Genomic DNA, 26,501 nt, shown 5'->3' with positions numbered 1-26,501 from the left:
TAACATCCTTTATTTCATCAGGATTTATATCTTTAGGGTTGTTGAAAAAAATACAAATTTCTCCTTGCATATTACAGATGGTCTTATCTTTTCTTTCTAAAGCTTCATCCATAAGGTTTTTATTTTTTGATACCTTTTCTTGTTTCATTGCTTTTTCTAGTTTTGAATATATTGCCAGAAGGAGAGGAGAAACTTTTGTTAGAGATACCTTAATTGATGTTCTTCCAGGTATACTAAAAGCCCTTCCACTGAAGTAAATTGAAGAACTCATCATATCCACCATAATTGTTTTTATCCAATAGTTGTTATATTTATCTTTGTTCAATTTTACATCCTTGACATATTTCTCAGCATCTTTAACAAATGAAGAGATTGATTGAAACTTGTCTTTTGTGTCTTGAAACATTGTATTTATTAAGTGAAAAAGTTGGAGGATAAAATGGTTTTAAGCACAGATTCACCTGTAAAATAAACGAAATTTTCATCAAGAAAATTTTAGTTTAAGCACAGATTCACCTGTAAAATAAACGAAATTTTCATCAAGAAAATTTTAGTTTAAGCACAGATTCACCTGTAAAATAAACGAAATTTTCACCAAGAAAATTTTAGTTTAAGCACAGATTCACCTGTAAAATAAACGAAATTTTCATCAAGAAAATTTTAGTTTAAGCACAGATTCACCTGTAAAATAAACGAAATTTTCATCAAGAAATTTTTAGTTTAAGCAAAGTTTTATTATATAAATATGGTGAATACAACATACTGCGATGTTTGTAATCACGAATATAAACATTATAGAAAACACCTCCGAACCAACAAACACACATTTAATCTATTTCACAAAATATCCCCTCTTGAGTTGGAAAGAAAACATTGTGATACCTGCTCAAAGGATGTTTTGAAGAGTAGTTATAATAGGCATCTTCAATCACAAAAACACAAGAAAAATGAGTTTAAAGTAAAGAGAGACTATTATATTGAAAACACTGATGGGGCATTTAAAGGGCATATAAAAATAAGGATTTTTCAATTTGGAGAACCCGGTCCATCATCAATAATTGAATCAATTGAAATAGTGAAACCTGATGTTGAAAAATTTATTAAAAAACATTAAAAGAAATGAAAACTTTAAAGTTTTATATGGGAGTGAAAATGAATATGAAAAGACAAGATGAAGAACAAACTCCTTATATGAGGACAGATCTTCATTTTATAACATCATTTCAAGATTTTTTGAATAGTGGGGTTTATGAAGAACTATCAAGACAAGAGGAGGATGTTGATAATACAGTGGTAGGAAGTGGATTCAATATTAAAAAAATCATCTTTTTAGATGTACACATTCTAAAATCAAACCCTCTTAAAGCTTCTTCTTATATTGAATTACCAAAAGAAATAAAACGAAAGAAGGCAGTTGTTAATATTAAGAATAATGATAATAAATGTTTTCTCTGGTCTGTTCTTGCTCACTTACATCCACCAAAATGTAATTCAGAAAGAGTAAAACAATATATGAAATATGAGAATACCTTGGACATTAAAGATTTTAATTTCCCAATGCCACTAACAGATATTCCTAAATTTGAGAAAAAGAATAATCTTTCTATTAATGTATATGGATTAACGGATACAAACAAAGTTCAAATATTAAAAATTTCAAACAACTATAAAAATGAAGAAACACACATTGATCTTTTATATTTTAGTGTTGGAAATAATTCACATTACACATACATCAATAATTTATCAAGATTAATCTCTTCTCAGGTATTCAGAACAGCAAACAAAATATATCCTTGTAAGCGATGTCTTAATTCATTTCATACAAAAGAACGATTAGAACAACATTCAAAATATTGTAGTAATCATAAATCAGCTGTAATTACAATGCCTAAACCTGGTGAAAAGATTTCTTTTGAAGATTATAATAAATCTATCATGCACCCATTTGTGATATACGCTGATTTTGAATGTATCCTTAAAAAGATAAATACTGCTTCTCCTAATCCAAAAGAACCATATACAAATAAATATCAAAAACATATTCCTTGTGGTTTCTGTTATTATATCAAATCATCTGTTGGAGAAAAGTATAATAAACTTGAACAGTATAGTGGAAAAAATGCTTCACAAGAGTTTGTAAAACGATTAGAAAAGGATTGTATAAGACTAAGTAAATTAATGAAAGAAACAAATGAACCGATGAAATTAACCATAGAAGAAAAATTAGAATTTAGAAAGAACAATATCTGTCATATTTGTGAGGAGGAAATTGAGGAGTCTAAAGTTAGGGATCATTGTCATCTTACTGGTAAATATAGAGGTCCCGCTCATTCCTGTTGTAATCTTAATTATAAATTACCTTCTTTTATTCCAGTCTTTCTTCACAACAGCGCCAACTATGACACACATCTATTTATAAATGAACTTTCAAAAACACCAGGGAATATTTCTGCCATAACAAACACAAGTCAAAAGTATATTTCATTTACAAAAATGATATTCACAAAACCTATAACTCGTATAAGGTTTCTTGATTCTTACAAGTTTATGGGAACACCACTAGCCAACCTCGCATCAAATCTAAGCTCCACGGGCTCTTTTCCAAATCTTAATTCATTCTTTCCAAAAGAGGAAATTCTAACTAAAGAGGAAATTCAGATTAAAGAGAGAATTCAAAGTAAAGAGGAAATTCTAATTAATGAGGAAATGAATGAAGAAATTCTTACTGAAGATGAAATTCTAATTATACAGAAAATTCGAACAAAGAATGAAATTCTAACTAAAGAGGAAATTCTGATTATAGATGAAATTCTGATTAAAGAGGGAATTCTAACTAGAGAGGAAATTGAAACAAGGAATGAAATTCAAAGTAAAGAGAAAATTCTTACAAGTAAGGGAATTTATCCTTATGGTTATATGGATTCATTTATGAGATTTAAAGAAACACAACTTCCTTCAAAAGAAAGTTTCTATAATAACCTTTATGAAGAAGAGATAAGTGATAAGGAATATAAACACGCACAAGAAATTTGGAAATTATTTAAGATAAAGAACCTTGGAGAATATCATGATTTGTATCTAAAAACAGATGTTTTATTGTTAGCTGATGTGTTTGAAGCTTTTAGATCACTCTGTCATAATAAAAATTGTTATGGATTAGATCCTGCCCACTATTTCACAGCTCCTGGTTTAGCTTGGAGTGCAATGTTGAAAATGACAAAACAAGATATAGATTTAGTCAGTGATGTAGATATGCTTTTGATGATTGAGAAGTCTAAGAGAGGTGGAATATCACAAGTATGTTCAAAAGATATGCTAAAGCAAATAATAAATATCTTCCAAATTATGAGAGTGAAAAAGATAGTAATTATTTGATGTACTTTGATGCTAATAATTTGTATGGATGGGCAATGTCTCAATCTCTGCCTTATGGTAAATTAGAGTGGGTGGAAGAAAAGGATTATGAAAAGGCTTTGATGAATATTGTTATTTCTTCTCAAGAGAAATTGAATGGCAAAGAAGAAGGTTATTATTTTGAAGTTGATTTGAAGTACCCGAGTGATCTTCATAATAAGCATAAAGACCTTCCTTTTGCATGTGAGAAAGAAACCCCAAAGAAAGAATGGTTCAGTGATTATCATAAAAGTTTTAATATTAAAGGCAAATCAACAGAAAAGTTATTAACAACATTCTATGATAAAGAGGGATATGTTTTGCATCAAAGGAACTTGAGACAATATTTATCTGCTGGGTTGAGAGTAGCTAAAATTCATAGAGTTTTAAAATTTAAACAAAGTCCTTGGATGAAAAAGTATATTAAATTCAATACAGATATGAGAACAAATACAAAAGTAAAATTTGAAGGGGAATTCTATAAATTGATGAATAATGCTGTCTTTGGAAAGACAATGGAGAATGTTAGAAACAGGCAAAACATTAGATTTGCAACATCTTGGAAAGAAGCTTCTAGATTGATAAATAAACCAAGTTTTGAGAGAGAAGAGGTTTTTTCAGAGAACTTTTCTGCTATTCATATGAAAAAGGAAAGTATTGTCATGGATAAACCAATTTATATTGGAACAGCAGTTCTTGATTTATCAAAGATATTGATGTATGATTATTTGTATAATGATTTAAAGAAAGAGTATGGTGAAAATGCTTCATTGTTGTATATGGACACCGATAGTTTTATTCTAGATATAAAAACTGACGATGTTTATAAGGATATGAAGAAAAACATTGGAGTATATGATACAAGTAATTTTAGTAAGAAGAGTGAGTTATTTTCAAAAAAGAATGAAAAGGTTATTGGTAAGTTTAAGGATGAGTTGGGTGGAAAAGTAATGAGTGAGTTTATTGGATTGAGAGCAAAGGCATATGCTTATAAGTATGGTGATCAGATTGATAAAAGGTTAAAGGGAATAAAGAAATATGTAATAAAGAAATCAATAACTTTTAGAAATTATTATAATTGTTTGATGAATAAGAAAGAAGAATATAGGAAAATGAATACAATAAGAAGTTATAAACATAAGATATATAGTGAAGAAGTAAATAAAAAGGCATTAGGAGCCTTTGATGATAAGAGATTTATTTTAGATAATGGAATAGATTGTGTTCCATATGGATATTGTATGATAGAGTGTATAAAATAGATTGTGTTCCATATGGGTATTGTATGATAGAGTGAATAGAATAGATTGTGTTCCATATGGACACAAGTTTTAACGATGGGAAGATGGGTTAGGGTTTTTAAGGGCTTCCGCCGCGTTTTTCACAATATATAAATGGTCGAACCAAGTAGTAGTCAAACTAAAGAGTGGAGAAAATCTCAGTCTTGGTATATAAATGGAAAACATAATGAATGTGAAAAATATCAAATAAGTCTTATTGAAAAAATATCTAAAACAAAGGTAAATAAAACAAATATGCGAATCAATTTAAAAACCAATAAGTTAGAGGATGTAAAGAAAATAATAAATATGTTTGAATGGACTGAAAAATTTGATGGTTATCAATTGAACAATGGAAAAATAATTTACTACAATATCAAAATGATATGCAACTCAGGAGGTGGTCAGATGAGATCATTAAGAGAAGTTTATCATTTCGTAATGGCACAAAAGGGGTATCTTAAAAAATATAAAGATTCAAATGTTTTGTTTTTCAATATTTTAGATGGGGATTATTGTGCAAAGAAAATTAAACTATTGAAGGAATTTGAGAATGAACAAATGTTTATAGGTTCAATGAGTGAGCTAAACAATATGCATTGGTTATTTGATAAAGAGTGTCCCGGGGCTTAGACGTTTCAGATATTTCTTTCGAATCACCTTTAACAAATCTTTATCTTGTTGTATGGGCTATTTGAATAGAGAGCCCCTAGGTTAAAAGGGGAAATAAAAAAATGACCGTTTTTACAGCCATTTTTCCCTGCTGTGCAGGGGTTTGGCTTTTTCTTGAGGCAATGTTTTATGGCCGGATGCCCTTCCTGACACCAACCCTGGTCGCCTCTTACGACACACAGGGATATGGTACACCTATTCTAACCGGGGCATACACCGGGGCCAGTACACTGGCACTCATTTCGCCGACCTCGGAAGGATGGCAGGCTGAGTCAACCCCCTGGTGTTAATTCAGCAGCCAACGGGATTTGAACTCAGGACCCTGGGATCCCAAGCCGCCACCCTAACAACTAAGCCAACACCAGGCTCCAGGTTAAAAGGGGAGACAAATAAATATACCTTGGGCTAAAAAGGGGATTTATTTTTCAGGGGAAAAAAAAAGAAAAATTTCATGGCTGAAAATCCCCCATTCATTTACATGGGGAAAAGTGAGCCAGAACCAGTATTCTTTCCCTACTCCTGAATAATTGCGGAATGCCTTCAAGATGACCGTTATTGATGTTGCCAGTGTATGTCTCGGAACCCACTGTCAGGCGAAGAGAAGAGGAACTTTGGCTCCCAAGGGACACTGGATACCATTGACCAGGGTAGCAGGATACCATTGACCCGGCTTGATGACAGAACTGAGCTGTTTAGGGAACTGAGGCGTAAAACGACCTATGTACGAGGAATCTGTGAAAGGATAGAGAATCACCTGTGGTCAAGTGATTCACATCCTGCGTACAGAGAAGTCAGTCCATTGTATTCCTCCAAGCCTGTCCATCGGTGTAATGCAGTTAGAGCAGAGGGTGGTGAGCTCTTCACAGAGGAGTCTGAAGTGAAGGCCCGCTGGGCTGGTTACTTTGAGAGGCTTTACCAGGCTGACCCAACAGCTGTTGAGTTAGATGTCAGGGGTGTTATTGTCCCTGTTGCTGACCATCCAATCAGCTGTGAACCACCTTCATTTGTGGAAACACAGGCTGCGGTGAACCACTTGAAAGGAGGTAAAGTTCCTGGAATTTGTGGTATCCATGTGAAACCTTTCAAGGCTGGTGGAAATGCTGCACTCATGTTGTTGCATGCAGTTATGTGCTGCGTTTGGAGCACCGGCATCGTCTCAACTGACTGAAAGAGGGGCCTTATTGTCCCTCTCTGAAAGGGAAGGGTGATCACTAGGACTGCGACAACTACTGAGGGTTAATGTAGCTCTCAGTGCCGGGCAAGGTCTTTGCTCAGATCATTATTGATAAGGTTTGCCATCATCTGCTTGAACACCAGCACTCAGAGCAATGTGACTTTACACCAAAGAGGTCAACGATTGACCGTGTCCTTGCTTCTCAGGTCCTTACCGAATGCAGGCCAGAGTTTCAGCAGGGGCTGGTCACTGCCGATGTTGATCTCCACGAAAAGCATTTGATTCAGTCACAATGCCCTCTGTAAGATTCTTGGTCTACGTGGGGTGCTACCAAAACTGATCGATCTGATGTCTGAACTCGACTCTGGTACTGAGAGTGCTGTGAAGTGTGGTGGTACCATCTCTGACTTATTTCCAGTTGTTACTGGAGTTCGTCAGTGGTGTGTACTGGCCCCCACACTTTTCAGCACTTGTATGGATTGGATTTGAGGGAGGATGTCTGAGAGATCAAGCTGCGGTGCATCGTTTGGAGTGTCAAGATCTCTGACCTTGATTTCGCAGATGATGCAGTCATCGTTGCGGAGACTCTGGGCATTCTTGTCGGGACCCTCCACTGAATGAGGAGTCGGAGCCACTGGGATTGAGAGTCTCCTGGGTAAAGACTATGATCCAGGCTTGCAATGACATATTGGATGCTTCTATCTTGTTTGTACCTGTTTGTGGTGAGGATGTTGAGGTCATGGAGAAATTCACTTACCTTGGCAGTGATATTCATGTCTCCGCAGGTTGTGAGCCAAAGGTCAATAGACATTTGGGTCGGGCCGAGGGAGACATGGTGCGGTGATGTCGGTACCTATGCAGGAGGACAAAAGTCAGACTCTTTAAGTCCTTGGTGCTTCCGTTCTTGCTCTACGAATTTGAGACTTGGACGCTGACCAAGTATTTGAGGCAGACTCAACTCTTCAGAACCAGGTCTCTTCGGAAAATCCTTGGCTATCGCTGGTCAGACTTTGCATCTCACGGGCGTTTGTTGAGAGAAACTCAGATGAGATTTGTTTTCTGTATAATCTGTGAGAGTTGGCTGCAGCTGTATGGACATGTGGCTCATTTTTTCTGACGCTGATTCTACTCAGCAGATTGTCTCAGCGAGAGAGCCTCGTGAGTGGAGGAGGCCAGCGGGCCGACCACTTGCCTCATGGGTTACAGCAGGTTGATTGGCATCTCAAGGAGATTGTCTGGGAAATGGCCAGATGGAGGCTCCTTGAGTACCAGCGGAAAGTGGACATGGTGACCTGCTGCTCTGGCACATGCTCCCATATCTGACCTGACTTTAATTGATCCAATAATTTTTTTTTTCTCTTCCCTTTGCTTTATGATGAGAATATTGAGAACACTAAATAATAATTGGTTCAATATGCCAAAGGGCAAGGTCATAGGAAGTACAGATAGCCATCATTAGCCAATCCACCGTGATACAGTATGAGATGGCCAGATTTTGTCATCACTTCCATGTTTCTTTATTTTGTGATCCTCATTTTGAGATGCTTTCTCGTTTACCATTTGAACATTTGTTCATTTGTTTTTTTACATCAAGTTTAGAGTACAAAGCTGATGCAGATGGGTTTGCATTTTGCAATGCTTTGTTGTTGTATTCTTTTTTTAATTTGGTGTTGTGGATTTCCAACTACTTGTCAAGAGTGTAGAAGTAAATGGGGTTGAAATTTTAATGTGTTTTTTTTTTTTGTTTGTTTGTTTTGGACATGCCAAGGCCCCACTAGGCCTAACATGGAGGTGGGCACAGCGCACAGTGAGGTGAACCCGAATACGCGGATTATGAACAGCCGTGGAATATGGCTCACATATGTTCTTGCCATTGGTCTGCTCCATGTCGTCCTTCTCAGCATCCCGTTCTTCAGCGTATCGCTCGTCTGGACCCTGACAAACATCATCCACAACATGGTACCATCCTTTCACCTGGGGTTCCACCAATGTCCTGCTACCATGGCTTTATGCATCTACTGTGTTTTGTCTGATTATTCAGTTGTACTTCTCGGTGCAGAACATGGCACTGTACCAAGTTATATTGGCTTTCTGACTTTGGCTGTTCCTGATGTTGTTAATTTCCTGCCCTGTAATACTCATGCTGGAGAAAGATCTGAAACATTTTATTGAAACTGGTTGTAACTTAGTCATACTAATCATTTGTTTTGGGTGAGAGAAGAATCGGTGTCGTTCAACTTGCCTATTTAGTGGAAAGCTTCGCATTGTTACCCTAACTGAATCACTGTGTTCCCACCATACCTTGTAATCTTGCCCTTTGTTTTAGGGGATGTACATCTTTCTGCACACTGTTAAGGGTACGCCGTTTGAAACTCCCGACCAAGGCAAGGCTCGGCTGCTCACGCATTGGGAGCAGATGGATTATGGCATGCAGTTCACGTCATCGCGGAAGTTCCTCACCATCACACCTATCATCCTGTGAGAACTCGCAATATCAACCAGTCGGCGAACATACGGCGTATACCATGCTGTCTTATGGCTTTGGATTTTGTTGAATCTCCCAAATTTTTCATTTCTTTGTTGATTTATTTCTTTTTTTTATTAACTTCATGGTCTTGTCACTTCCTGTTTGATTTGTACGAAGCAATACTGGAAGCATAAGCCCCCATAAGTGACGGGCATGAGAATTTTTTTGTTGTCTGTAGATTTGCGTGCATTATGAAATGTCTACGATCTTTCTGAAATTGTGTAAAGCGATTAATACGATACGAATCAGAATACGGTCTTTGTATGGAACATTATTGTTACTTTTTGATTCGGGACACTTCAGTTTGGCCACCGAAAACACGAGTGTTGTAGAAGCACCGCTGTTGATGCTGCCAAGTGGTTGTCAGTGTTTATGCCCCTTTCGCTTAGCAATGGTCACGTGCAGTTGTAATTGGCAAGCTCGGCTCATTACAATCCCATCTTTTGATTGGACAGCGCCGGTGTTGGTGATGATGGGAGTGGGAGTCATTGTCCAGGTGATGTCGAAACACCTTTGAATACTTTAACGTAGTTTTCCAATCGACGCTGCGCTGAACCTACATGATCTCCCTTTGCTGAGGAGCTTTTTATCGTCGGGGCCTCAAATAGAAAAAGGATCCTTCATCGTTTCATCGCTTTATCTCAATGTATGCCGATAAAAAGACAACTAAAAATATAGCTTGCTTCCATCACCAGTCACTCTCGTGCTCCCATCCAAGATGCAGTTGAAACAGGGAAGCCACAGAAGACCACGACAAGTTATTGAAATGATGAATAAAGAGGCTAAAAAAACCAGATTGTCAAAATGCTGATGGGGCATCCTTCGTCGTCCAAAGTCCTTTCTTGGTACACCTGAGCTCCTGACCACATACAAATCTTTTGTCTGCAGCCTGATGGAGTACTGCTCTCCACTCTGGGGTGGTGTTCCCCCCTCTCACCTAGCTCGGCTTCACGCTGTGGAAAGCAAGGCTTTTAGGATCATTGGTATCTCCCGTGATGAAGCTGAGTCTTTGTGTGTCTTACTCTCTTACCACAGGCGGGTCGGTGGTCTTTCTGTCTTTTACCGTCTCCTCTCCAGCCTCGCGCCCCCCCCCAACTCTGTCTGTGATCTGTCCCCCCCACCCACCCCCATATTTCCTTAGGATACTCGAGGTCCCACAGCAACCCCCTTCTGGTGACATTACCAAAATCAAGAATCACTGCTCACCTTCACCCTTTCATTTCTCTTTTTTCCCACCTCTGGAACAAACTCCTACACATTCTTCAATCCCACTCTTCCATCCAGGTCTTCAAAACAGCTGTTCACCACCATCTCATATCTTTCCCCATCCAAAACCACAATCTTTTCTCGCCCCGCTACTCTGCCCCAAACCCAACTCCTTCAAATTCCCTGCTTTCCTTCCTGAAAGACCCTGGAGAGTCCATCTTGTTTTCCCCGTGTTCCCCACCCTGTCCCTTTCCCTTCCACAGATCTCCTAATGTCTCTGTTTCCCACTGTCATGTGCCTCCTTCTCACACCCCTTTTGTCTCCTGCTCCCCTTGTCATATGTTATGTGTGTGTTGGCTCTTATACAATTCTCAACAATGTATACAAAAAAAACAACAACTACAAACTAGAAAGCATCCCAAAATGCAGAGCCAGTCCGCATCCACGCTGTACTCGAACTAAACTTGCTAAAAACAACAACAATAACAAAAAAGTAACTTTTCTTAACTAGAATAGCAACTCTGTGGAGTGCATACCTCCGCCAGGCTGATTAGTTTACGTTTCATATCCCATATTCATTAGGCCAGATCTGGATTCGGACCTGAATAAAATTTAATCGGCTTGTTCTTGTCACCGAATCGACTCATCCACCATGTTTCGTACAAATTTGACCACAACTTTTTGAGATATCCTGTTCACAAACAAACAAAACAGACCGACAGGAGTGAAAACTTAACCTCCATCCACCTTTGGTGGTGGAGGTAATTATTAATTGATGTGCTCCATATTCTCATAATAATGGTTTGTTGAAAATTTGATGACAAAAGCTGAAAAGGTAAAAAAGTTATCGCCTGGACACACACACACACACACACACACACACACACACACACACACACACACACACACACACACACACACACACACACACACACACACACACACACACACACGATGACAAAACCCCGTCTCCCACTGTGCCAAGGACGGGCTAACGACCTCGTAATTTGTGTTCATCTAATTCCGGTGTTTAACAATCTTACGATAGACGATTCGAGAAGTGTGTTGTCTGTCTGTCTGTCTGTCTGTCTATAGGAAGTTTTTAGGTGGTCAGGTTTGAAAAAAAAAAGATAACCTGCATGGTTCAGGGAGGAGGACACATTCTCTCAATGTAAATATCCATGGCATCGCACTGCTCCCAGTGGGAGAGGGTATTACTAGTCATAATAAAATACGCCAATTCTGGGGGAATTAACCCATCCCTAGTTCCGTGGAATTAACCGATCAGTAACTAAGCCATCTATAATTGTTCAGGGAATTAACCTGTGTGTAATTCTGGGGAAATTAAGATGATATTTGCATGTATCCAAAATATTCTCATTCAATGTGGCCTCGTTTGTTCACTAAAATGGGGGTGGGGGGGTTCTCCTCCCCTCCAACATTCCATATATTACCCCCCTCGCCCCCCACCAACCTCCATGCAAAGGACTTATTTGTTTCATGAACTTGCGAAGAATTGTCAAGTGTGTTGAGCTTTTAAATTTTGAAGGCATCCTGTTTATCTCGAAAAAGGCAGTTGCAAAAAGAATGGCGAATGACCTCGGGCAGTTTTACGCAAGTGTGGGCCTTTTATGAACATTCTTTGTGTTTGCAGTCAGGAATGCAATACTATTGCCTTGCTGACTTGCGGCAAATGGCGTAACCGTCAATATCAGCATTTATGTTCAACAACTCGAAGCTTTAGTCGAGGCTGAAAGGGCCTATTATCCTTCAAAATCTAAACCCGACGGTTCGGTGTCAGCGTGCGACCAGCCGACATCATGACAAATTGTTGGGATTATCTTACCATGGCTCATTTCACCCTGCGATCAGGCTTTATTGATTTATTTGTTTGTTTGTTTATTTATTTATTTATTTATTTATTTATTTATTTATGCAGGCAATTGAATACGAGTGAGTTACATTTGGATCCGTTCAATATTGTTCTTGCTTATTTGGCCATGGTCAGAGCAGCATTTGGAAGCCATAATTGCTGCATTTCATCAACAACGAATCTGATTCTGTCTCGTAATTTTTATCTCTTGTTCATTAACCCTTGCAACCAGCAAGGATGGCTGAGTAGCTGGGTGGTCTTCTTAAACGGCCTCAATTTTTCCCATGTTATTGCGTGGTTGGCAATTTTTCCATAAACTGTCTGGAAAGGCCTGACGTTGGACTAAGGTTACGGCAGGAATTTGTAATTTGTTGAGGGTGCTGGGGATAGCTCACCTACTCCGCGAAGGACACTGTGGGATCTTTAACATCCACCAGCTAATACCGGCAGACGGGATTCCCGTTTAACGTCTATCCGAGGGACAGCACACATTGATGAATCGCTCTGCTTGTGAAACACCGGGATGACAATTTTGAGCTGGGTCGACATTTGGACCTGGCCTATACAGTTTAGAAGCGAGTGTGCGTACCTCTCGGCCATCCTGCCACCCTGCTGAGTAACTGGATGGTATCATTGAATATTTCATCAAGATACCTTTGAATGGAAGCTCCTGTACAGCTTTTCAAATAATTAGATTACAAGACAGAATTTTGGTAAAACTTCCTGGTCTCTTTGTGTTCACTTCCCATTGCAGTTTCATGTACCTTCCTATGAGTTTCAGCTTCCTGAAAGTGCAAGCCCTTACCCAAGTTCTCAATAGTTCAGGTCTTTATTCCAGGTTTGGCCCATTGTTTCCCTTGATTACAAATGGGAAATTACATATATATTTTTTTCTACAATGTGATTTCATATCCTTTTGTGTATAATAGATGGTGACCAAAAACCATGTCACTGAGCAAAATCTTGGCATTGGCCTTCGTGCACCCAATGTGTAAATTGGTATTGCAACTCAGGTGTTGGGTATGAAAGACCAATTGAACCATCCATTGGCTCTTACCTTAAGATAGTAAGAGCTGGAGCCGAGTATAGTTTTAGCTTTATAAAATAAAAATCCTCTCTGTTAGAAATATGTTGCATCTTGCACTGCCTCTGTTTCAGCCCCTGTCCATCTCTTCAATTCCCTTCCCCCATTTAATTTCAGCTACTTCTTGACAAGCTTCTACACCAAATATGACTCGCTCCACTTCGTCATCAACACGGCCTCCCTGATGGCCGTGCTCATCCCCAAGCTGCCTCAACTGCACGGCGTCCGCATCTTTGGCATTAACAAGTACTGAGCTTTCAGGAAGAACTGAGATGAGGAACCCTCCTGAACCCCCCTCTCCCCCACTTTCTCCCCACCTTGAGTCACAATGACTAACTCGGCCGTGAGACTGGTACCATAGCCACAGTGCCAGCACTCACCAGGCATTGTACCTATGTGGGCTTGCGATGAGGTGGCTGTGTGCTCGAGAGGCTGGATCCTTTCAGGTAAATATGTACAAATAGTATATATATATATAACTTTTCTTTGTTTGTCGGAAAAAAGATGGTGGGCTGTGTTCATTCCTCACAACACGAGGGCAATAATTGTTTGCTCCATGATGGTGTTCAGTGTTAATTCATCCTTACTTTTATTATTTTGTTTTCTTTTACCTTTTACTTTTCTTTTATTTTTATTTTATTTTTATTTTCCTTTGGAATGTCTACTCGTAAGCAAATGAGGATTGCTCACGATGAGGTAGAGACGCCCTTAATTGCTCGGTGTTTGACGGTCACTTTTCGTAGAATAAGAACTAGTTACGATCGGGATAACAGTCGCCCCTAATTTTTGATGCTTTCATACGATGCACAGGTTGTGTGTCCTACCCAGGCAGCTTTGTCCGAGAAACTGATGTTCTTTGAACAGATCAAAGCACAATTTGTTGGTTTGTATTTCGTATTTTGTAAAATTCCGAATGCGAGTCGATGTGCCAGATTTGCATCTTATTCGTCGGATTATGGTTTGGAGGCCTCTTGATCTGCACGGGAGGTGTACCCCCCCAAAAAAAAACAACACCTTTTTGGTTGTGCTGTTCTGGAGAGCATTACTGGTACAAGACTAGGCAGGCCCTAGTTGGAGAATTGTTTCGTGGTGAAGCTTTGTGAACGACGGCAACAACTGCTTTAATCCGTTCAAGTGATATCGACCGTTGGCTCCTCCGATGATGCAACACTTCCTCGTCTTGTCCCAAGTTTGGCATGACGACTTTCTTTTATTTACTTCATCTCATGTCATTGTTTTATCACAACGCATCTGGTGTGACCCACATGTATGCTGGATTCTACTTTCTTAAGCATGGTACTCATCAACTGTGAACCTTTGTGAATTTCCCTTGCTTTCTTAAACATTCGTCTGACAAAAAAAAGGAAAAGATTCTGTCTCAAAAATTGCTACCAATTATTGCTTTTTGTACATGTGGTGAATGACTTTATCATGTCTAATAATAATTGGACTTCTGCCACAAAGGGCTTGCTTTCCAACAAAGGCTGAAAAGGCTTTGATTTGTGATTTTATTATTTTATTTTTTTTGTCTTTTAATCTCAACCGTCTGATGAAGTGGATGGTGCGGTAAACGGTTAACTCACTTTCTTCAACATACTTGGTGCGTTCCACTTTAATCATAAAGCAAAGTGGGTTTTAATTTTTGTTTTTTCCTCTATTGTCCAATTTGTTCCTTTCATGTGAGTATTTTTGCGAAGACAATGGGTTAAATAAAAATTTCTCCAATTTGGCATCAACAACAACAACAAAAACCAACGACCTATTTTCCTCATTTGTTTGTTCAATGGTGTCCATAGATATCCGTTTTGCGTTTCAGGAGTGAAGGGTTACTGTCACCTGTCCCTGAAGGTACAGGAGAGGTTAATGTAATTTGTCAGTGTGAGAGTCCACACAAACATACTGTATTAATATACTTTAATATGGATGATTCACTTTCATATCTAATGTAATCTTTCCCTTAGTGAGGCTCTGCATTTGTTAATAACTGTCTTCTTTCAGGATGTGTCAGGTGAGTAATAGGAATGAGCTTTCTTATAACTGTATAACCCTGACCCCTCCCCCTGTCCCCCTACAACCCCTCTTAAAGCTTTGAAGTCTAGAAGTGTCTGGTACTGGAGACAGTATAACAACCTCTCATCCCGTACTCCTCCATGGCAACACCTTCACAGCTATGTGGATATGATTTATTAGCTGGCACATGCGAAGCAAAGAGGGGATAAGCAATTGGTTCACTTCTGTATGTGTGTGTCTGTCTGTCTACAAATGTCCGTTCATGATCGAGGAACAACTTAACATTTCAATTGAAACTTATATTTTGAACATTAATCGGAAAACAAACCTGTAGTTTGGCAGTACTTTGTCTTTGAATTCGTCCTGATCGCACATGCGCACAGTGTGATTTTTTTTTCACTCTGTCCGCCTGCCTGGTAGTCAAACAAAATTGAAAATCATTTCAAACAGGAAACTTATTGTTTTTAAGGATGTCATAAAGGACACAAACAACAGGCATGAATACTTACTGTACAACGTGTTAGATAGGGCGATGTAATAGCTGCTGGAGAAAAGACCGGTAAAACCCGGAATTTATTGACACACCTTTAAACCTTTTATTTAAATTGAATTACATACCTGAAGCTGTATAACACAAATCACCTTCATCATACTTCCAAAACCCATGCAAATTGTCGATTATATAGCATGTGATCATGTGACATGCTTTTGGGGGTAAAGAGGAGGTGGCCATTATGGGTACGTACCATCATCTCCATCAACTTGTTTTTATCGTCGCAATCATCAACATTGCCTTCGCATCAAGTTTTTCATAATCATCATTATTATTATTATTATTAAAGGTAAGTTTCATGATCTTAATAAACTTTTTATTTTATGTTCTTCATGCAGGAAAATGAGTTTTCTGTTGGCTTGTTGGTTAACGTGATTGGCATAAGAGGTTCGTGTCTTGAGTCTGAGCCCCTGTCATGCCGTTAAATTACACCAGGTGGGTTGATTCAGCCTGTCATCCTTCTCAGGTAGGCAAAATGAGTACCAGCTTACTGAAAATGGGGCCATTGCATCAGCGTCACAGCCTCTCCCCCAGCAATGATGTCACCAGCAGCCACAGGCTGCATACTAAATAATAATAACTTGAGAAAATGAACTTTATTTTCTTTTCTTTAAAAGAACTCCCTTTGTTCATGAAAATAAATAGCACAAAGTCAACACACAAACATGTTAATTAAAGGTACAGTTTGGACAAATTTTAAAAGGGTGAAGTCCCCAACTCTTTTCCCCATTACCCCCTTATGTTTGTGGATTTTTTTTTTGTTGACGAGGATTTTGAAGAACGTAACCCCCGTGAACGGCAAGGCCCTCCTGTATTGTATATACTTGAACCCTGTTTGGGGGGTATCGTATTCGATGAACTCTCGACTTATGTTACATGAAAGAGGAAGACTGTGTGTGTGAATGCAACTTCTAGTTTACAGGCAGCTGTCTTGGATTATGATGTCAGACAACAAATGAAAGAGTTGCTCAGCGTGGGTCAGACTTGTCGATCTCGCTTCACGCCAAGTGGCATGTTCTCATGACATTCTGCATTATTTCTGCGTCATTCTACTGCACATCAATATCTATTGCAATTTCATTCCACTTATCATGTGGAGGTGAGCGGTTCAACGATTTGTGTGCGAATGAAATGAGCAAGAAATCGCAAGAAGAACCGGTTGGACAAAAGCTAAACTTGAAGGTTATTTTGCACAATTTTAATTTACCGTGCATCGTTAAAATTATCTTTAGACAACTCATTTTTAAAAGGTTTTTATTTATTTATTTATTTATTTGGATACAATGTCGAGGCTCATTGTTATTATTATTATTATTATTATTATTATTATTATTATTAATATAAGGGTATGTTCTTTTGAACATATAAGTCCCCTCGGACCATGAAGCTATCGTTCTTGTTGTTAAAGGCCGTTATGGGAACACAGAAATAAGGGTATGTTTAGCAGCGTCATCATGGTTGGCGTCTCGCAATATAATATATTAGCGCGATTAAAAATACCGTTTCTTCCTCGCATCTTCATGTCTGTCAAAAATCCAGTGTCAAGGTGCTCAACTACAGCTCATAACCTATACATTGAGGTGTTTTCGCCCCCCCCCCCTGCTTTCCCGTTTTCACGCCACTGTCCAAACAAAATTCATCAATCAATTCTATACAGTAAGCAATTCTATACATACAATTCGCTCTCGTAAACGACAACTGGATTGGGGCATTTTTTCAATTAGATCGGACCAACCGTATCATAAGTGGCCATAACTTGGGAAACACCTGGGAAACATACTCAGGTCCCCAGCGTCAATTGTGACGTCATATCAAACGAAGAATTGTGACGGCCCCTCTCTCTTGCCCCCCTCTCTCCCCCCTAGTCTCGCCCCTCTCTCTCACCCCACTCTCTCTCGCCCCCCCTCTCTCGCCCTCCTCTCTCACCCCTCTCTCTGTAAATGTATTCACAAATGTCTACCAAGCACAACAATTAATTCAAACCTTGGGAAAAAACAGCTTTCAAACCTTGGGAAACAGCTGAAACAGTTGAAGAACGATATCAAACCTTGAAAAGGCTCAAACTCAGGTCCCCAGCGTTGATTGTGACGTCATACCAAACGAAGAAGAAAAATTGTGACGTCAATCGTGCAAAAAAAAAAAAAATAATTGTGACGTCATTCATGACGTCATAGCACCGTGTCTTGTCATTGGTTGACAGATAAATGGCCGTAACTTGGGAACCGCTTATCCGATTAATATCAAACCTTGAAAAGGCACATCCGCGGGTCCCCAGCAATATTCCTGGCAAGTTACAATCAGATCGGAATGGCAATCGTGCAAAAAAATAATAATAATAAATAAATAAACTAATTGTAACGTCATTCGTGACGTCATAGCACCGTGTCTTGTCATTGGTTGACAGATAAATGGCCGTAACTTGGGAACTGCTTATCCGATTGATATCAAACCCCGAAAAGGCACATCCGCGGGGCCCCGGCAATATTCCTGGCAAGTTTAAATCCGATCGGACCAGCGGTCGTCGAGAAACTGCGGTCGCAGACAGACAGGCAGACACACACACACACACACACACACACACACACACACACACACACACACACACACACACACACACACACACACACACACACACACACACACACATTGCTGGAATTATAGATAGATAAAAGGTATTTTACACAGCCTAATTAAATAATATGCTTGTACTCCGGATGAAGAATGAAAATTGATATACAAAGGCCCCACAGTCACCATATCGACGATAAAACGAAAAGTAATGCCCCTTAGGCCGATCGAGCGTTGGAGGAACGGAGGTTGGCCTACACCTTGGCCTTTCCATTCCGCGTCCTGTTCAAGGTGAATTTTGATATGGTCGTAGTTCATGAACTGGTCACCCTAAAAAGGCGGAGTTGTTGCATGTTTTTCAAAACATCCACTTTCCACTTTGACTACAGACCAGAAAAACCACACATATCTAGATATCTTAGTATGAGAAGAAAGGTAATTTTGTCTCGTTTAATGTGGAAAAAAAAAAACAGAAATAAAAAATATGCAATAGTTTTTGTGTTACAGGCAAATTAGTGATACAAGTCAGGGGTGGAGTAAACAGGCGGAGACGGCGGATGTGGTGAGTCAAATTTGGAATAAACTGAATTTATTTCAATCAATAAGCTTTAATCTAATCTATTTTGTTATTTTTTAGGTAACACTTGGGACTTGCTGTTGCATGATGCAAAATTGATTATTCAACTCGTTATTATTCAGCAAAACCTGACCAATATGTACAAACCCCTAAAAGAGATCTAGTAAATATCTTTACAGAGTTATGTATCTAGCAGATTCTCAGGATTAATTTGGCACTTGAATTGTCCAAAACGGCCAAAGGATAACTGATCCACATCCAATTTACTCAGAAAGGGTGAATTCAAGATAAACGCGAAAATGTGTTTTCCTAGTAATACATTATCCATTAAAGTTCATAATTAAAAATACCATATTCGCCGTAAATTAGTGGTTTTGCTAAAAAAAATTTCCACACAAGTGTATGTAGCTTGGTGATGTCTATCAACACAGAGAAAACTGAAAAATTGAATATTTTGACCTTGTAACGCAAATGATGACCAGTTCATGAACTACGACCATATACAGTATAGCTTCATTGTTTTAAATTATTTTCCAGAAACAATGCTATGAAAGAGGACGTTTGTTTGGCAAATATACATCTCCATCTATCCAAACAAATAAAGCATGGATGGAAGAAACAGAGCCATCAGGCTCATCGCCAGCATGAAACTGAGAAACGTACAAAAACTTCAACAGAGCTAGGACTGCACTTGGTAGAGCGCATACTTCCGCCGGGCTCAACGGTTCACGTTTTGTATCCCACTGATGGACCAGATCCGGATCCGACCTTCACCAAAATCTATAATCAATTCGTCCTTGTTACACTCCCAACCTGTCCACCAAATTTCATTAGAATCCGTCTACACGTTTTTGAGATATCCTGTTCACAGACAGACAGGACGTGGGTGGATAGGAGTTCAGGTGTGCCAAGGAATGACTTAGCATGATAGAGGATGCCGAGTCAGCGACTGGCTTTGGAGACCAACTTAGTAATGTGGTCTGCCCAAGAAAAATCATCATGACTGATAGACCCAATAGCTTGAGAGACTGAAGTTCAAGGAGATTGTTAATAAAGTAGATGGAAGAGTTTGCCAGAGGGTCCTTTCTGAGAGAGAGACGGTGAATGCATGGGATTTCTCAGGATTGAAAGATATATTTCAAGTGTTTAACCAGCTCGTGTTTCTATCTCGGAATCCAGGGAGGGAAAAGGCTGTTGCCTGCTTGTCAGAAGGATGGGGGATGCTATGGCAGAGGGTGGAGTCATCAGCAATGAGATAAAGTGGATGTTCCAGAGTGTGAGTAGGAATAGGACTGGGCCTAGAACACTGCTTTGTGGCATTCCAGCCTCGACAGGGAGAGTGAAAGGACCCACTGAGAGCCACACGTTATGGCTACGAGAATGGAGGAAGTCACTAAGCGTGTGGTGTTAGCCTTGGATGCCATTAGCAGAGTGATTGGAGAGCAGTGCAGGGTGCCAGACTGTATTGAATGCTCGAGGCACCGTATGTCTTGAGAGACGGTCCTGATCTCATGTCCGACATTGAGGGCCTCCATCCATTGTTGGGAGAGCAGAAACAGCATGTCCAGGGTAGAGTGACCTGGTCTGAATCTGGACTAATCGTGAGAGATCAGGCAATTGGAGAAGAGCAAGAATTTGACGCTTTCTGCGATTATGGATTACATATGCCTGGTGTTGGCTTAATGGTTAAGGTAGTGGGCTTGGGATCCTAGGGTCCTGAGTTCAAATCCCGCTCAGCTGTTGAATTAACACCAGGTGGGGTTGACTCTGCCTGTCATCCTTCCGAGGTCGGCAAAATGAGTGCCAGCATGCTGGTATACTGTGTCGGAGTGGCGACCCGTCCAGGATTGTTCCCAATAGCCAAGGAGACTGCTTAGGCGGCACCAACGCTCTGCACAGAGTATGGTCCTAATGGATGGATGGATTACATGATATTGCTGACGATTGGATGTTTGACATAATACTATTCTGGCAAGTTAAGATAAAATGTCTTTGTGAATTCACTGTTGTGGCTCATGAAATCAACATCTCCTTGGATCCAAATGTCCGTTTTAGTTGTCACTAAAAACAAACAAAAAAAACAATTATACGCAACTTTGCGATTATTTAAAATAGATTAATTGGACCTCACTAGTTTAACTACTCTGTGTGTAATAATCACCGGATAACCTGCATAGTTGTAGAAAGCAGCAACACACATCTCTCATTCTCAATTTGACTGTACAGTTAGACTTTGGAATGATTTACCTTCTTCAGTTTTTCCTTCAACCTCTTAACTCTTGAGTCAGATTAATACATCTCTTTTATGAACCCTTACTTACCTTTTATTTGTTTTACCTGAGCAGAAGGCCATTTCCATGACTGAGATTGATGACCACTGAAAATGCGTCAAAAAAAGAACCCCACCAGGCTTATGGGACTTCGTGGCCACTAAGATATTTATCGCAACTAGTACGTGCCCGTACGTGCAAAAAAAAGAAAAAAAAATTCAAACCGCGTGCCAGAAACAAACACACAGGCCGTTCCTTCGCTCTCACGTGCCATACGTGCGTGAACGTTCTGTCTCACGTGTGTGCAATAGACTACACTGATAATTCGCCTTTCTCGAAGTAAATTTGACCGATTAACGAATGAGATGCAGGATCAACCTGAAATATGAAAGGTCATCTCAGTAATGAGGTATAAACCTGGTGTTGACTTCACGATGAAGGTGGCTGGCTTTTAAGATCTTAGGGTCTTGAGTTTGAGCCCCTGTCATTCGTTGAATTAACACCAGGTGGGTTGACTCAGCCTGTCATCCTTCTGAGGTCGGCAAAATAAGTACAATTTTACTGGTAACAGGGGCACTGAATCAGCAGCACAGCCGCGCTTCCAGAAAATAATGTAAACAGCAGCCACATGCTGTGTGTATATATATATATATATATATATATATATATATATATATATATATATGTATATGTATATATATATATATATATATATATATATATATATATATATATATATATATATATATATATATATATATTTAATAAATAATAGTAATATATAAAAACACAAGAAGAAGAAAGCATCTGAAAATACTGAGCCTATCCACGTCCGCTTTGTACTTGAACTAAACTTGATGAAAACGACAGTTTTAAAAAGAAATGTACATTTTATTTATTTGTGTTCTCCACAATCTCATAAAAAAGTTTTTTTTTTGAGGATTTGTTGACAAAAGTTCAATTGGTAAAAATGTTGCGGCCTGGACATACACACTGAATCTCAATGGTAAACAAGGATTTTGATCAAAACATTTATGGCTGGTCTACCACTTCACCGATGACGTCAACCTTACAACCCCTTATTACCCATTGGGAGTAGAATGAGATGTGCCAAGTCAAATTTTTCTGAACAGGGGTTTCAGAGATATAATGTTTTAATTTTGTGTGTTAATCCAAGATGGCTGCCATACCACAAGACAGAGATCCATCTCAATGCAGGGCTCATGGTGTCCAGCCATTAACCCACACGACTACGTTTATTAATTACATACTATTTGAACGTGCCCTTTAGACTGCAAAGACCCGTTAGACCTTTGAAGACCCTTTGGATATTTTAGACATTGTTAACTTTTACCCCTTAAACCCTTATATACCTTAAGACTCCTTTCAAGACCCTTTAGAACCCTTACACCACCTTCGACCTCATTCGACCTTTTAGACCCCCTAAGACCCTATACTCCTATAGACTGGTTAGAACCATTTGACCCTTGAGATCTCTTCACCTTTAGACCTCTTATAGCCTTTAGACCCCACAAAACCTTTCGACTTTTGCACCGCTTCAGTCCCCTGACTCTCTTAGAACCTTCAGACCCTTTATACATGTTAGACACCTTTAGACTGCTCGAGCCCTTGACCATTTAGAGCTTTTCAGACAATTGGATCCCTTTCGACCCCTTAGATCGTTTAGACCCTGGACCCAGGGGGGAAAATTTACATCAGGTGGGTTGACTCAATATTTTTGAGAATGTAAGGAATTGGTGCTGTGAAAGGTTGGTGCCCCATAATGTCTTTAGAGGAGGTCCTAGAATCGTGCCAAGGTGGACTACCCTGCTCATTTTTTGCACGAAGCTGAAAAATCAGCTTTAAACTTGCATCGTCGTAATAATTTTGAGGGCCGGAAATTAGGGATAGGAGAAATAAAAAATATTCATAACTTTCAGAGAAACAAGACGTACGAACAAACAAGAGAGAGCAATGAGAGATTGCAGCCCCTCGCCAGGACTTGTTTTGTGTGGTGTTTGTGTACTGGTATGTTATGTAATTAATGACATAATTAGAACTACCACCTTATAACTCCTGGCAGTGATGACCGGGTACAAAGTCTCCTGCTTTGATGGAACACCTGACACTGACCCATGACGTGTACTATTCTATTGAATTTAGAATTCAAATGGAAGACCAAATAGGTACAGTCCTGCATTGGAGTCATCAGAAGGAAACCAAACAAGCAAAAAGCAAAGATGAAGTCATCAGGAGAAACCTGGATAGGATTTGCATTTCAACTGCTACTACTCTACCCTCAAACCCATTCAGGTACAGCCAAGTGAGCCTCATTCAAAAAAAATAAAAATCACAAAGAACCCAGATTAAAAATTAAATAATTCTGGCTGCCAGATCATGTGTCCGATCAGGTTGAAATTTAAAACCTGTATTCCCCATCACTACCAGATCATAATTGTGAAGTTTCATGTCGATCGATGAAGCGGTTAAAGAGAAAGAATTTTTTTTTTAAAGTTTTTTGTTAAATCCAATATGGCTGCCAAACAAATGTGACCTATCAATTAATTTTTTGTGAACACACCCATATCCTCAAAGCTTGGGGAGCGTGTTTGAAGTTTCCCCTCGATCTGTTCAGCCGTTCTGGAGAAGATTTTTATAGGGTTTCGGATAAATCCAGTATGGCTGCCAAACCATGTGGTCTATGATGGTGTGAACATTAAGTTCCTCGTGGATAGGTGGTCATACCTGTAAAGTTTTTTTTTTTTTTTTTTGCCTTGATCTGTTCAGCCATTTCAGAGAAGAAGATTTTTGAAGGTTTTTATTTATTTATTATTATTTAAAGAAAACATGGCTGCTGAACCACGTGACCAATGAGGTCATCAAATTTTATTTTCTGTGGACCAATTTATCCCTATATGACCCTCGAAAATGTTTATACTGATCGGATGTATCGTTCTACGTCTGCAATCATGATGTCATAACGAAGGCACCTATGACATTAAAAAACTAGAACGGGCACTCGCAGAGCGCATACCTTCGCCGCCACTACTTTTTTTGTTCTTGGTATGAGTGTGGGGAAATGGTTTCATATGAATGGTCTTATGACACAAACCACATATCTATAATGTCATGACCCCCCCCCCGACTTTCGGGGGCTACGGACTAAACAACAATCAACTCACGTCGTTTTGGCGAGTCTTCACTCGTAAGCTCGGTGAATACAACGTTTCAACAAGAAAAGGTAATCTCGTTTGATGCTGGTTTCATGCAAATCGAATAAGAATTGACTGAGTTATGCTGAAAACTGCATATTTTTCAAGGGCGTGACCCCCCCCGACATTTTACCCCAACCGGTGACATGTGTTATGACGTCATTGTGTCACAAGATTGGGCATTAAATTCTGAACATTTTGGTGCTGGGTTCATGTAAAGCGGACAACAATTGACCGCGTTATGACAAAAACCGCATATTTTTCAAGGTCGTGACCCCCCTGACCTTTGACCCTAACCGGTAACAAGAGTATGGGCGTCATTGTGTCATATTGCATATCACAAGATGAGGCCTTGAATTCTGAATATTTTGGCGTTAGTTGCATGCAAATTGAATAAAAATTGACGTGTTATCGTAAAAAGACGATTTTGACCTTTTCGTGACCTTGACCTTTGACCCGAACAATCCCAAAATCTGATCGAATGCTTCCTGGCTAATAACCAATCATCCCACCAAATTTCATGCAATTCGGTTTAATACTTTTTGAGTTATATGAATCACAAGATTATTTATTTATTTATTTTATATATATATACAGTCAAAGCTCGTTACTATGCCACCTCGCTTCTATGCCACTCTCGCTATTATACCACTTTTGCTCGGTCCCGACAAAATTCAATACAAAATAAATTTACTATGCCACCCCCTACTCTCGCTACCATGCCACTACTGTGTGACTGTTAAAAGGCACGAGTCGTGAAAAAGTCTGTATTGCGCAGTGCTCGATTATCACACTCACGTCCAAAGGCGAAGCGACGAACTACAGTCCAGCTGCGCACAACATAACTCAATATGTACGCGCATAGTCAGACTGTGTCAAAACACGCGATTCTTCTCAAGCAAGCCAATCAACAAGCCAATCACAACACGCACAACGAGACGCAAAAAAGCGCGAACACACACACAGACACGCAGGCACACGTACAACAGTGACATCATTTTTTTTCAAATTCAGCCCATAATGTCAGCTCAGAAACGCAAGCGAACTGACTTTACGCTGAAGGAGAAGAAGGAGATCATCGATGCCGCGAAGAAGGAGCCGAATCAGTCCAAGTTGGCCAGGGAGATGAGCAAGAAATGGGGCGTCGAAGTTAAGAGAACCACCGTGAAGGGCATTCTCAGCAAGAAGGATGCAATCGAGGCTGCAATCAAAGCTGGATTTCCATCGAAGCGCATGAAGTTGACGCAGGCTCACGACCCGAAGCTTGATGAGGGAGTGCTCATGTGGCTGAAGCAATCAAGAGGACAGAATGTGCCTGTCAGCGGCGATCTGATCAAGGAGAAAGCGATGAAACTGGCCGAGCTGATGCACATCCCAGACTTCATGGCGAGCGACGGTTGGTTGGGCAATTTCAAGAAGCGCCACGGCATCACGTTCAAGACAGTGCAGGGCGAAGCTGGAGCGGTGGATTCGCAATCCCTTCTCGAGTGGCAACAACAGGTTCTCCGGCCCTTACTCGGGCAGTTCTCCGCAGACGACGTCTTCAACCTGGACGAGACTGGACTCTTCTGGCAGCTGCTTCCGAACAAGACCATGGCTTTCAGGGGAGAGCGGTGTACTGGAGGAAAGAAAAGCAAGCAAAGGATCACTCTTCTGGTTGGGGCAAACATGAGCGGCAGCGAGAAGTTCCCTCTTCTGGTGATTGGCAATTCCAAGAAACCCCGTGCCTTCAAGAACAAAGAGATCCCGGTCAAGTACAAGGCGAACTCGAAGGCGTGGATGACGGCGGAGCTTTTCGAGGAGATGTTGCGTGCGTGGGACGGACGACTCAGCCAGCAGGGACGCAGAGTGCTGGTCTGTCTCGATAACTTCTCTGGCCACCCTCCCGAGCTCGAGCTGAACAACATCCAACTGGTCTTCTTCCCACCCAACACGACAGCCAATTCGCAACCAATGGATCAGGGAATCATAGAGAACCTCAAGCGCCACTACAAGAAGCTCCTGCTATGCCGCCGGCTTGAGGCCATAGACGAGGGAAAGGAGTTCAAGTTCACGTTGCTCGACGCTCTACACGTCGCCCGGCGTGCTTGGGAGCAGGT

General features: G+C 39.9%; 1 protein-coding gene and 1 long non-coding RNA gene across 3 annotated transcripts in view; one reads left to right on the top strand and one right to left on the bottom strand.

Annotated features, from left to right (window-relative positions):
• The window catches only part of LOC147029712 (ORM1-like protein 3), a 34,592-nt gene extending 19,629 nt beyond the window's left edge, over window positions 1-14,963 (top strand). For both annotated transcript variants that reach the window (XM_085872975.1, XM_085872974.1), the window contains exons 2-4: window positions 8,291-8,481; window positions 8,849-9,000; window positions 13,330-14,963. In XM_085872975.1, the coding sequence (XP_085729101.1) occupies window positions 8,308-8,481; window positions 8,849-9,000; window positions 13,330-13,465 (462 nt within the window). In that variant the 5' untranslated portion in view covers window positions 8,291-8,307 and the 3' untranslated portion in view covers window positions 13,466-14,963. The remainder of the gene's footprint in view (window positions 1-8,290; window positions 8,482-8,848; window positions 9,001-13,329) is intronic.
• Window positions 14,964-15,550: 587 nt separating this feature from the next.
• LOC147029711 (uncharacterized) overlaps window positions 15,551-26,501 on the bottom strand; it is a 17,837-nt gene continuing 6,886 nt past the window's right edge. The window contains exon 3 of the long non-coding RNA XR_015056048.1: window positions 15,551-15,635. This is a non-coding gene — a long non-coding RNA (uncharacterized LOC147029711). The remainder of the gene's footprint in view (window positions 15,636-26,501) is intronic.

This window comes from Eptatretus burgeri, chromosome 3 (genome assembly GCF_056783735.1).
Source record: "Eptatretus burgeri isolate ZD-2024b chromosome 3, Ebu_testis_v1, whole genome shotgun sequence".
Classification (NCBI taxonomy): Eukaryota; Metazoa; Chordata; class Myxini; order Myxiniformes; family Myxinidae; genus Eptatretus; species Eptatretus burgeri.
This window is presented reverse-complemented; position numbering and strand designations above follow the sequence as displayed.